Source organism: Antechinus flavipes, chromosome 3, assembly GCF_016432865.1.
Source record: "Antechinus flavipes isolate AdamAnt ecotype Samford, QLD, Australia chromosome 3, AdamAnt_v2, whole genome shotgun sequence".
Taxonomy (NCBI): domain Eukaryota; kingdom Metazoa; phylum Chordata; class Mammalia; order Dasyuromorphia; family Dasyuridae; genus Antechinus; species Antechinus flavipes.
In genome coordinates, this window is record NC_067400.1 from 14,752,098 (window position 1) to 14,766,046 (window position 13,949).

Sequence of the window (13,949 nt, forward strand, 5' to 3'; positions counted from 1 at the left end):
AACTTTGGCCCCAAGCCTAGACCAATGTTGCTTTTTACCTAAATAGAAAGATATGAGAAAGAGCCCCGAGCTCTTTCCCCAGGGCCAAGACATAGTTGCTTTTGCTTCAGATCGACTCTGATTAGGTCTGCCAGGGTGTATGTGGGCTGGCCTCTGAAGCCTTGCCCAGGACCCAGAGGGTAAAGCTTAGGGGGATGTTCCCACGAGGTCTGCCAGGAGGCCTCAGGGATTGGCGGTGGAGGCAGCCCCGGGCGCTGACGGGCACCTAATGGTCACAAGCTGGTCACAAAGAAGCCTGGGAGATAGCGGTCCCCACAGTCCACAGCAGGTGCCCTCCCAGCTGCCTCCGACTGCAGGTCCAGGAGGATGCATCTCTACAAGCCGGCCTGTGCAGACATTCCCAGCCCCAAGCTGGGGCTGGCAAAATCTGGTGACTCAACTTTGAAGGGGAAGCGGCCTCCGGTGGGGCCCCAGGTGCGACCCCCGGCCTTGTGCCGACCTGGCAGGGTCAGTGGAGCCTCCGAACGGAAACATCTGGAGAAGTTCTTGAGGGCCCACGGGCTCTCGCTACAGGAGACCGTGCGGGCAGAGACCGGCATGCCTTACAGGTACCTTCCTTAAGATCCCAACCTGCTGCCCCAGGAAAAACCTGGGACTGGATGCTGTAGAAACTTGAAAAGGATAGGGGATGGAAAGAGGGCTGCATTTGGGGGGAGAAGAGGTGGGTTCAAATTCTGCTCGCCTACTTGCTACCTGTGTGACCCCAGAGAACTCTGGGGCTCCGTTTTCTCATCTAAAAATACTCTAAAGGCCCATCAGTTCTGTCTAACATCCTATGATCTCCAAAGGGGGAGAGATTATGGGGAATGAGAATAAGCACCTATTAAGCTCCTACTAAGCTCTTTACAAATACAATTTCATTTGATCCCAAAGTCAGATTCCTAACATCTTTCCAATTGTGTGGCATCTTCTTTCTGTTTAGAGACAGGGTCTTATAAAAAGCTATTTAAAAATCATCTGGAGAAGTATCAAAAGCTTTGTTTTGTTCTTTGAATTGAAAATAAAATAAATCTTAAAAAATAAACATAAAAAGCAACTGTGATTTTTATCCAGGGATGAGCCAAACTGGGGCCAGCTATGTTTGCACTTTATATGTCTGTGGTTGCGTTTCCAGACTTCTGCCCATTCCTTAAGGCCACCTTGGATGTGAGAGACATGTATTTGTGACTTGAGAAAAATATTTCCAGCCTCAGTTTCCTCATCTGTAAATTAAGATTGTTGGATTTTGGATTTGAAGTTAGATGAGTCTGCAATCCAGCTCAGAAACTTTGCATTGGGTGAGCGATTTCTTTGCATTCAATTTCTTCATCCTTAAAATGAGGTGCTCTGACTCCATGTTTGTCAGGTTGCCTTAGGAGATGAGGTTTGGGAGTTGGAAGGGATTTTCGAGCTGTTATTGTCTAATCCACTCATTTTACAGAAAAGGAAACTAAGTTCTCAGAATCAAGGCCCTACCAAGGGGACATGGGTATTCATTCAGCAGCTGAACTAGAATTGAACTCTAAAGTTCTTTCCGGCATTTCACTGGTGTGACTTAAGCAACATCAGAAAGGGAGATTCAGGATTTGCTGGCATTGTAAGAGACCTCTCATGGCTTTGATGTTTTCTTTGAGGTTATCAGTCACATATCTGGGTTAATAGCTAATGGGGCTGCTCAGATGTTGGACAAGCCCTCTTTGAAAGGACAGGAGATTTTATCATTGGAGCTCAAGATGAAGGAGACTTCATTCTCTAACCTTTCAGGGCCATCATTTATCCTGTTAATGATTAAAGAGAGCAAGAACATTCTCTTTCAAGTGGGGCTGGGAGGGGGTCCTTTCCCCATTACCCTGAGTGGAACATTGTGTGCTGTGGTGGACCTGTTGTTTTTTTCTAAGAGAAAGGACTTGGTCCATTAAGACATCCTACAGCAGTCAGGATTACAGTTCCAGCCAGGGCTGGCAGAAAAGGGCCTTCCTGATAATGAAATAATCAGTGTGAAGGAAAGAAAAGCCAAATGGACAAAGGCTTGACCTTTCCAAATAGCCTTGGTCCTACGGCCCTGGGATCCAGACCCAGTCTTTCTATCATCCGGGGCATGATTATCAAATCTTTAACAAAAAATATCCAAAGACTTTATTTATTGGTTTTTTTTTTTTAATATTTGCAGACCCACTTTGATTTAATCACTGCTGTGCTAATTCATCAGTGGCTAATTACAAAATTGCTAATTGATGAATTCCATTTTACCAAGTTGCTATGGTGCCTTTCAGGATGAAAAAGCATTTTGCAAGCCCCTTGTGGATAGTTTAAAGTTGGGAAAGGCATTCACCCTTTCTGATCTGAAGGGAAACATTTACCAGATTGTAAGACTGTGGGTCTGCTGGAGCTGAGAGAAACCTTAAGGCCATGGAGACCATCACTCTGTTCCTCTCTACTTCCCACCTGCTTTGCATTCCCCAATTCCTTTTTCTTCCAATGAAAATCTCTTTTCTTTTTTTCCTCCTTTATCTTCCTATCAAGTAGTGAATGCATCTCATTGATCAGTTAAAAGGCAATGGGTCTTTTCTCCTTTCTCTCTTCCTTCCTCACTTTCTCTCCTTCCTCCACCCCCTTATTCTTCCTTTCTTACCTTTCCTCTTCCCTTTCCCCCTCCCTTTTTCTCCTTCTTCATTTTCCCCCTCCATAAGTTCAGCTGAAGAATACATTGGAAAACACTACATTCATGGGAAGTTAGTCTCCCCTTTGGCCTCAACTTCTTATAATTGCACAGGGATCCCATAGTTGACTATTTCTAGTTCCTTGTTCTTACATTTATAAATAAGGTATCCAACTTCTTTGACTTTGGTAACATAGGAAAAAATGAGGTGAGAAGAATTTTTTTGGCAGCCCACCCAAAGGTGGGGTTCAAGTCGGTGGGGATATACTCACTCCTACCTCCTCGTTTAATTTCATCTGGAAAGTTGATGAAATTTGTAGGAGAAATAGAGTCAATGGATATGGAATGGATGGGAGGTTAGAGGATTTACTGTCCAGAAAAGCAAAGCAGGTAGAAGGTAGTTTAATGTGTTAGTATAATAATACATATATAAACAAAATTATAATAATATATAATAATAATCAGGAGTCAAAAAAGTTTTGAGTTCAACTTCAGTCTTAGATACATTTGATCATGAGCAGGTCATTCAATTGCTCTCAGCCTCAGTTTCCTCATCTGTCAAATGAGGCTGATAAGGACACCTACCTCATAGGGTTATTGTGATGATCAAATGTGATCATGTATAAAGCACCTTTTAAACCCCAGAGCTCTATATAAGTGCTATTTTTATAATACTAATTATTGAGACCTTGGCTTCCTGCCACTCATGGATAAAAAATGATCTTCTCTGGAGCCTGTCAGGAAGCTAAGAAGATGTTGCAGAGGATGAGTTTGAATTATTGGAAGTAAAATGGATTTAATTTAAATAATAAGCTTAAAATGATGAGAAGATTTGATTTAGTGATCCTTGTCTACAAAAAGTATACTTTCATTGCTGTTCAGTGTTATTATAGTCTTGTAAATAAATTGAGTTTTCATTTTTCGATATTTAACAAGGAGTTCACTATGAGGCCTTTGGCAGTGGTGCCAGAAAATTTAATGTGTCTTTGGGCTTAAAATCAAAAAATCTGAGAAAGAATTCCAGTCTTGTCATCCTGGTGGGGAAGCCCCTGCTCTTTTTTGGGCCTTAGTTTTCTCATCTGCTAAATGGGGAGATTGAACTTTTTGTCAGCTCTTGAACTTTTGAATTTCTAGATCCATGATTATTTAATCAAAGATCAATAAGCATGTTAATCCATGAGGAAACAATTGGTATATGAAGGCAGAGGTGAAATGGTCCTTGCCCTTGAGTAACTTCCATTTTATAGAAAGAGTCATGTATAAAGAAGTACCTTGGATGGAAAACAGATGGGGATTTCATCAGTGGAGAAAGTTTCTTCCTCATGAGGTTTTACCCTTTCCAATGAAGATCTGAACCTTCCCCATCACTTATAGACTCTGAAACTTCTTAATATTGACAGGTTAAATGACTGAATGAAAAAAATATATATATATTATATAACTTGTATTTCTGGGTTACATAGTCAGCATGTGACTAAGCTAAGCCACTCCAAAGCCAGCTCCATTCACTGTACTTCCCATAGAAAACACATATGAAATAAATGCAGCTCAGAAATTGGAGATCTCTCAAACCATCAAGGCTGCCTCTGAGCTTGGATACGTCCATCTCAGAAGAGGTACTTATCTGCCTGAGATTAGGAAAGGAGACAACGAGGCAGCCCTTCAAACCCAGTCCTGGACTTGTCAAAGCAGGACATGTGTTTTGGCCACATGGAAGCTGGAGTGAGGGAAGAGAGTCAGCCTCCTTTCCCCTACCCAACTATGAGGAAGTAGCTAAAGATTCTCTCCTTGATTCCTAGCCAGAAAGGAAAAAGGCAAGAAGGTTCCTTCTTTTTGTAGACCTAGTGAGTCATCGATTTCTTCCATTTCATAGTCAATAAGGGGAATCTTCATCATCTCCCAGTACAACCTTCTCAAGTCACAAGCATTCCCCTCCCTCCTGAAGTCATCACCTGCACCAGGAATGGAAACTTAGAGCATGATCAGGCTCTAAATAAGGCAGAAGATGAGGGGAAGTCTCATCTCAGACTGAGGACATTAATGCATTCATTACTATCTCATACACCCCAGGATGAAATATGCAAGTCATAATTACCCAAGGATATCCACAAATATCCAAAGAAAAGAGAAAAATGTCTTTCCTAATTTAAAGATAGGGAAACTGAGGCAAAACAAGAAAAGTTGCTTCCCAGGCTCAGTTCTAGATTTCTCAGTCTAATGGTCCCCTCCCAGGAAGGAGGCAAGCCATTTGGATAAATGATGAGGCTTCTCCATTCTTAGTGGAAGGGAAAATTATTCATTAGAAAACATGAGTAATCACCTTTCACACTTTGGAAGGAAGCACTTTCCCTTGAAAGAAGAAGCAATGGAGTTTAAAAAAGGAATTAGATTATTTCTGTTGTGCTTTAAATGAGGCACTTACCTCCGGATGATTCTGAGAGGTTGGTACTGTAAAAGTATCATCACCCCATTTTTACAAGTGAAAAAGCTGAGATTAAGAAAGGTTAAATCAAGAGGATACTAAATTCATAGATTATAGTGAGAAGGATTCTGTGCCTCCCCCTTCACTTCCTCACCCCCAACATCTCCCCCCAAGTATTTGGCTAGAGGCAAAACAGACCTGAATGCATAGACCCTTCTAGCTCTGACATTCTGGGCCAAGAATATGTCTTTTTATCCCACCATCCCATCATAGAAATTAAGTGTGAACAAGAGAAAGAAATTACAAAAAGAAAATTTCAACAGATTTTTCCAAATTATATCCTAGAAGAAAATTCTGGATGCTTTCTTTGTATGCTTCTCAATTTCTGTAGCTGATCATCAAGCTAGTGAATTCCCTTATTAAAACAGTTGGCATGGAGCTTGGTTTCCCCTAGCTCCCTTTTTGGAGCATTTTTCTATCTGAGACTACAGTTACTCATTTTAGTTAAATAAACATTTAGTTATTTATATTTTATTTCATATTTTAAGTAGTATTTCATTTTCCCTCAGTTATATATTATATTATTATATGTTTTATTATGTGTATTATTATATATTTATTCTAAAATAAAGTTCATTGTTGCTTTTTTGGTTTTTGGCAATGTCACTTTAAAAAGATATATTTTGTTTGTTTTACTAAATATTTCCCTATTATATGAAATATGTTAACATTCATTAAAAACATTTTGAGTTCAAAATTCTTTTTCATCTCACTTCTCTCATCCTTGAGAGAGTTAGAAATATGATATTGATCATAAGTGCAAAACTATGTCATCATGGTTACTGGGGAAGTGCTCTTTCCTCCCTCTACACCCTGTATATTGCCATCCTGGAAAGGAAGTCTACAACAATTACAAAAATCAGATAAACAAAAACAATCCAAATTGTGAATGTAAATGACAATGTCCATGATGTTCTGTACTCTGAGTTTCCCATCTCTCCACTCAAGGGACTTGCATCTAATGGACACAATTATTTAACTAGGTAAACATGTAAAAAAAATGATTGAGAAAGGGCAGCTAGATAGCACAATGGATAGAGCACCAGCGTGAAGTCAGGATAGGACTTCAGACATTTAATCTTAACTATGTGATTCTCTGAGCAAGCAGAGAGAACACAAATGGTCAGGAAGAGCAGGAAAGACTTCCCATAGGTGATAACTCAGGAGCTGGATCTTGAGCAATGCTTGGGATTCTAAGAGTTTGAAGTGATGTCTTGAGTGCATGTCCATCATGGGGGATGTGCCATACAAAGGCAAATTGGGTAATAGATGAAATGAAGGGTTCAGGGAGGAACAAAAGGGCCCTTGGGACTGAAATTTCAAATGTGTGAAAGGGTGTCATATGAAACAAGTCTAAAAAGGTAGGCTAGGGCAAGGTTGTAATGGACTTTAAATGTCAAGTTGAAGATTTTATGTTTTGTTCTAAAGACAATGAGATCGTGAGCCATGGAGATTCTTGAGCAGGGGAGCATCATGGCTTTAAGCTGATAATGTTGGCAGCTATGGGGAGAATTGTTGGTCCTTCCTTCCAGAAGAATAGACCGGAGAGCAGAGATTTGAAGTTTAAAATCCAATTAGCTATAAGGTCATCATTGCCATTTTTTCCTTCTTTTTCATGTTTCTTGAAAGATATAGCTTTAATGTATTTTTCTGAAGCTTCCGATGATTTTTGATGAAATTTAAATGAATTCTTAGAGATATCACAGGTCCACAGAATTTGAGATTTGGAAGGGACCTTAGTGTCTGTCAAGCCCCAATCATTAGAGAAATTAGATAATGGATAGAGATAATGGAGACAGTGCTGGGCCTGGGGTCAGGAAGATTTCATCTCCCTGAGTTCAAATCTGGTTTCAGTCATTACTAGCTGTATGACTCTGGGCAAGTCACTTAACTGCCTCAGTTTTCTTATTTGTAAAATAAGCTGGAGAAGGAAATGGTAAAGCATTCTAGTATCTTTGCCAAGAAAATCGTAGTGGGGTCAAAGCCCTATCCATACCTCAAAGGGGCTATCTAGACCAACACACACACATACACATACATATATGCATGTGTGTATGTATATATATGCACATATGCACATATATGTATACATATATATCTATATATATCATATATATTTGAAATATATGCCATATATATGGTTGGTATATATATATATACACATATATACATAGATGTATACATATACATATAATACACATATATATTTGGAATATATATCATATATACACATGTATACATATATATATACATATATATGTATATATATAAAATATACATATATATTTGGAAATGATGATGACCTCACCTGAATACAGCATTTCTTAGCTAGTATGTTGGAGAGAAATAAAATAAAAAGATAAAAATATCCTTGGTGATTCATAATTTCAAAGCCTGTTTACCTCTTCCACTCTGAGACCTAACCATGGAGTTTTTTCCAGTGAGACCTTGAACCTCATGATGCAGTTTTGTCTCCCAAAAGAACTCAGTCTAGTGTGAGTGACTAAGGGCACTTTCTGCTATGCTAGTATAGAATATATGGTTTCCATGGGGATTTAGTTTTATTTTCAGCTAAGACTAATCAGGGAAAAAAATAAAGAACAAGAAAGCTCTAAATACATGTTTCAATGGTTTTAAAAATTAAGGAAGTGAAAGCCACTTTGATCCTAGAGTCAGGAGTGACAAAGTTTTGATCACTTTTTTTGGGGAAAAATAGAACTTTAACTAGGGTGGGATGAGTAGGCCTTTGCTCCAGTGTGCTTATTTTGCAGTGTGCTTTTCTAATGATAACTAAATGAAGAGGGCGCTTGCATTCTTTTGTTGTATTGTGGTGACTTCTTGTCCCGTGTCCCCCATCTGCCCCCGACCTTTCCACCAGCAGCATCCTTACCTGTCCTGTAAGGCCTGGGTTTCTATCTTTGCATTACAAGGCCAATTGTACCATGTAACCCCCTCAAAAGAGGGTACCATTATTGTTACTCGTCCTGGATAGAAAAAATTCCAAGTTACATCTCTGGCTATGAAAAAGCACCACTGAGTCCTTCCTAATTATCCAACGGCTTAGCAACAGTAGTACCCAGACAGGTTGTTAATTATATCTGAGAGACTTGAAGTTTATTCATAGAATCGGCAAGAAGACGTTAGGCGTTATCTAATGAATCCTGCTGCACCGTGCAGGACTTCCTTCCAGAGAATGCCTGAGAAAAGCTCAGCTTGCTTGATTTGAATACTTATAATCACAGAGAGCTCACTTGCTCTAATTAATCAATTATCCTTCCTTCCATTACTGTAAGACTTGCCTTTCTCTTGCTGTTACCCATTAGCCTTGGCTCTGCCCTCTGGAAATAGCAGAATCTCTCCTTTTCCCTCAAGATAACTTTTTGTTTCTATTAACTGAACCGAAGAGGAAACACCCATGTTATAGAACTTGGAATTAGAAGCGTCCATTCAGGTTCCAGCTGTGTGAGTGACCTGGGTGACTCCAGCACTCTCAGGCTCTCATCTGTGAAACAGGGCGAGAAATCAAAGTTCTAGCTTACCTCAGATGGTCATTTGGAGGAAAATGTGAGCTATTGCCATCCGACTTAGATTCTGCTGTCACGGGAACAGAGAATCCATGGATGGCTAAATGGTTTCTTCAAATCGGGACAGTCCAGAATGACTTAAGAAAGAATGAGGAAGCCTGAGGTGCTTAGAGGTATGAGAAGAGGAAGAAACTGGGTTCCTTGTGGACAAAACAGCTTTCTGGAATTTGGCAGACTTTTCTAGAAAGATGGAAGTGGAAAGGCAAGAGGACTCACAGAACTTTAAATGTAATTGGATCTCCAGAAAACATCTGGACCGACCCCTTTATTCTACAAATGAAGAAGAAGAGGTCCAGATGTGATCATATTTGCCCCTAGTCTGGGGGCTAGCTATTAACAAAGGCAGGACTAAAATTCAAGCTAGTTGCTTTCTAGCTCCATCGTTTATGAGTTTGATTTCCCAGAACCACCTTCTGAGCACCAGGGCGACCCCACCCTTTTCATGGTTCTGTGTGGACAGTTGCTATTGAGTGATTAAATAGTAATGAAAAATCTTTGACCTTCAAGTCTCTTTCCGATGCAACACACCACTTTAGAACTCTCAATCTTGTCCTAACCTAGCTTTTTGAACAATATTATTTTCTTTTTTATTATCTTTTTTCTGGTTTTACATATACGTTAATTTTTTAATACACATTTCTTTATGAATCATGTTGGGACAGAAAAAATCAGAACAAAAGGGAAAAACCATGAGAGGTCAAAAATTTTTAAAAAAGAAAAAAAAACTTGAATGTGTTGATTTACATTCAATCTCCATAGTTCTCTTTCTGGATGTAGATGGCATTTTCTTTCTTCTTTTTTTTTCTTTCTTTCCTTTCTTTTCTTTTCTTTCCTTTCTTTTCTTTTCTTTTCTTTTCTTTTCTTTTCTTTTCTTTTCTTTTCTTTTCTTTTCTTTTCTTTTCTTTTTTCTTTTCTTTTCTTTTCTTTTCTTTTCTTTTCTTTTTTTTTTCTTTTCTTTTCTTTTCTTTTCTTTTCTTTTTTCTTTTCTTTTCTTTTCTTTTCTTTTCTTTTCTTTTCTTTTCTTTTCTTTTCTTTTCTTTTTTTTTTTTTTTTTTGCTGAGGCAAATTGAGATCAAGTGACTTGCCTAGGGTCACAGCCAGGAAGTGTTAAATGTTTCAGGTCACATTTGAACTCAGGTCCTCCTGACTTCAGGACTGGTACTCTATCACCTTGCTGCCCTCTGATGGCATTTTCTATCCAAACTTTATTGGGATTGCCGTGAATCACTGAACCACTAAGAAGAACCAAATCTTTCAAAAAGTTGATCACCACAACACTCTTACTGTTACTGTGTACAATGTTTTCCTGGTTCTGCTTCTTTCACTCTGCATCAGTTCATATAAATCTCTCCAGGTCTTGCTAAAATTAGATAGTTCATCATATTTATAGAACAATAATATTCCATTATCTTCATGGACCACAGCTTGTTCAATGTTCCCCAAATGATGAGCATTTATTCATTTTCCATTTCTTTGCTACCACAAAAAGAGCGGCTACAGATATTTTTGCACATGTGGGTCCTTTCCCTCCTTTATGATTTCCCAGTAACGGCCTTGCTGGTTGAACAATCCTGTCCAAGAGAAACCTCCCGTTTCAGCCAATAGAGTTCACTCTTCGTCCTGAATTTCATGAATTTCATTCATAGGAATGGTTTTTTCCCTTTTCCTTTTGTCTAATTCAATAACTACCTACTATGTATCAGATCCTGCTTTAAAGTGTTAAAGCTTTAAAGCTCCTGCTTTAACAGTCCACATCTACACAGATATCTATGTACAAAATGCAGATAGAGTTTATTCAAAATAATTCTGGCTGGGGCTGGGTGGGCTTAGAGTTAGCACTTATATGTATCTGGGGGAGGGACATCAGTAAGAGATTGACTTGGGGCTAAGTCTTGAGAGGTTCCAAGAATCAGAAGCTATGAAGGAAACTGTCCCAGAGATGGAGCACAGTCTATATAAAAGCACAGTGGTGGGAAATGCGTGAATACGAAATCAGTCAGGAAACACTGAGTGGGATCATGCTGTGGAATAGCAAAGAGAGGTATTGTATTCTCTCCTAGAGATCACAGGCAGCCTTTATAATCTGAACAAATTCAGCCCACCTCAGAGTCCGGCAAGAGTCCTGCTTAATTGGAAATCTCCTCCAATCACTGAATTGTAGCCCTTGTAGTGACTCATCTACACTTCTCAGCCAGTGATTAATTGTGTCTTATTTTATATTTTCAGTCCTGAAATCTCCCCACTCCAACTCCAAGCTCAGAGCTTTAGAAGTCGTCTTGTTCAGTCATTTCAGTCATGTTTAACTCTTTGTAATCTCATCTGGGATTGTCTTAATAGAACCTGAGTAATTTGTCATTTCCTTTTCCAGCTCATTTGACAGGGAGGAAACTGAGGCAAACAGGGGTAAGTGACTTACCTGGGGTCACACAGCTAGTGCGTGTCTGAGGCTAGATTTAAACTCAAGTTCTCCTGACTCCAAGTCTGTTGCTATATCCACTGTGCCACCTGGCCACCCTTAGAAATCATTTAGTCTACCCCAAATCTGACTCCCAAACTCCAGAAATTGTTCCGCTACAGCAAAGTGGCTCAATGGATAGAGCGCTGGCTCTGCAGCCATGAAGAGCTGAGTCCAAATATGACCTCAGACACTCTCTGGCTGCGTGATCCTGGGCAAGTCATTTTATTTCTGCTTATCTTAATTCATTGGAAAAGAAAATAGAAAACCACTTGTATCTTTGACAAGAAAACCCCATGGAAAGTGTGGACTGTGTGTTATAAAGAGTTGCACATGATTGAATAACAACAGATTATTTCATATGTATCTTGTAAACTCTGGATAGTCAGGGACTATATCTTATTCTCTTATATAAATAATAATAAAATATAATAATAATAACTTATACATAATATAATGACTGATATGTAATATGTGTATATAATTTATAAACCTCCTTGAAGGTTATATATATGTATAATAATTTATAAACTTCCTTGCAAAGTCCCTTCCAGTTTTAAGTCCCATGATCCTATTCTCTTATAGAGGGTATGGAAAAGTCATGTGTTTTTAAGAAAGAAGAACCTTTGGTAGAGAGAGACTATGGTGATAGCAGAGCAGCAGAAGGATGAGGGACCTCACAGTTCCAGGTTATCAACAGCAAATCATCTATTTTCTCAGGGCTTCAGTTCATGCACTTAATAGTAGGGATTTCTACACTTAGAGTCCCCGTGCAGCTCCAAAAAACAGGTCTGGAACACATTTACCCACATGCACATGTGCATTCCCCTCACACACACATTTTGGGTGCTAAACGTTTTCTTAGGTGGTAAAACTTTGGGATGAGATGGTATCTCCTTGGATAGCATTCTGGCTCTATCATTGATGAGCCCACAAGTTCCCAGAAACCCCTTCTCAAAACATCCAGGGGACCCCAGTCTTTCTTCATGGAAAATAGTTCTTCAGTGATCCAATGGTGATGAAAAATCTGTGTCCTCAGGAAGGACAGGGCCTCCCAGGGCTATGGGTTATATTTTTCAGCTTCAAAAAAAAAAAAAGGACTCCAGTGATTTATTTTAAACTTGGCCTAATTTCTGCCAGTCCCCAGCCTGGTGCTGATTGGTTCTGAACCCTCTGGCAGTATTTCTCCTTGCATCAACATAGCTTGAGAAATGTCAATGATACCAAAAAGACTCTGGCTCCGAACGAACATGATTATTAAAAGCTGAATAGGAGGGTAAGGAGCTCAAAGACTTAAGCAAACAAGATTATCTAAAAACGAACAAAGTTTATTTGTTTTCTATTAAAATAAAATTAAAAAAAAAGACAAGATCTTGAAATAAACTTTTACAATTGCAGGTCAGTGCCGGTTCCCTTTTGTTTCTAAAGATGTAGTAGGAGGGGGCAGCTAGGGGGCGCAGTGGGCAGAGCACCAGCCCTGGAGTCAGGAGGACCTGAATTCAAATCTGGTTTCAGACATTTAAGACTTCCTAGCTGTGTGATCCTGGGCAAGTCACTGAACCCAGTTGCCTCAGGGAAAAAATAGAACAAAAGATGTAATGGGAGGAATTGATGCTAGTTTAGATTTTTAACATTTTTTGTGGTGGGATCCTTGGGAAGCAACAGATCTTTTGGGGGGGTTCTACATTTAGTGTTGACTTAGTATGTAAACAAACGAAACTGAAGTGCATAACACAGATCAACCTGCTTTTGTTTTGGGTTTTTTTTTTTTGTTGTTTTTTGAAGCATCACTGACATTTGGGTATTTTTTTTTCCTCCTGAGGCAATTGGGGTTAAGTGACTTGCCCAGGACCACGCAGCTAGGAAAGGGTTAAGTTTTTGAGAACAGATTTGAACTCAGGTCCTCCTGACTTCAGGGCTGGTGCATTTGGGTAATTCTTTAGCACATAAGCTCACACAACAGCTCTGTGAAGTAGGTCATGCTATTATCCTTCCTATTTCAAAGATCAGGAAATGGAAGCTTAAGTAAGAAATCATACTGTGCACCTGGATGGTTCTAGGAGTGGGAATTAAGTTTTACTGAAACCTAAGCTCATAAGCCCAGAGGCAGCTAGAGGGCAGAGTGGATAGAACCCTGGACTTGGAATCAGAAAGGCGGATTCATGAGTTCAAATCTGGCATCAGACATATGCTAGCTGTGTGATTCTAGGCGAGTCACTCAATCCTGTTAGCCTCAGTTTCCTTATCTGTAAAGTGGGCTGGAGAAGGAAACGGCAAACCACTCACTCTAGTACCTTTGCTAGAGACAGACCCCAGCAAATTAGAGGTGCCCGTAAGGTAAAAATCTTTCCATCCAAAGTAAAACTCCTGTTTCCATGTCGTGCCTGTTGGTGGCACTAGGATACATGAATTGACAAAGAAAGTCAAGTATTTTTAATCCTCAAAATGGTGACAGCAAAAATCTCCATAAATTCATCCAGGAAATACTAATTGGGGCTTTGGAATGACTACAAGTCCTTTAAATCAGGATAGACACATTTCTCTTGATTTTGAGAAATTTTAAAAGTCTCACTGACATAATAGTCATGTCTCATCTGCAATTTTTCTGTCTATATTTGTTCTCATCTATATTTTCTCATCTATATTTTTCTTTTTGAATTCTCAAGCAGTGCATTCATAGGCGTTGCTGATGTTTTCATGAAACCAATTCACCCCGGGCCTGGTCCAGAT

At 39.4% G+C, this 13,949-nt stretch overlaps 1 protein-coding gene across 1 annotated transcript in view; it reads left to right on the forward strand.

Annotated features, from left to right (window-relative positions):
• The first annotated feature begins 215 nt into the window (after positions 1–215).
• The window catches only part of KCNAB1 (potassium voltage-gated channel subfamily A regulatory beta subunit 1), a 409,613-nt gene continuing 395,879 nt past the window's right edge, over positions 216–13,949 (forward strand). The window contains exon 1 of the mRNA XM_051983068.1: positions 216–608. Within this exon, the coding sequence (XP_051839028.1) occupies positions 367–608 (242 nt within the window). The 5' untranslated portion in view covers positions 216–366. The remainder of the gene's footprint in view (positions 609–13,949) is intronic.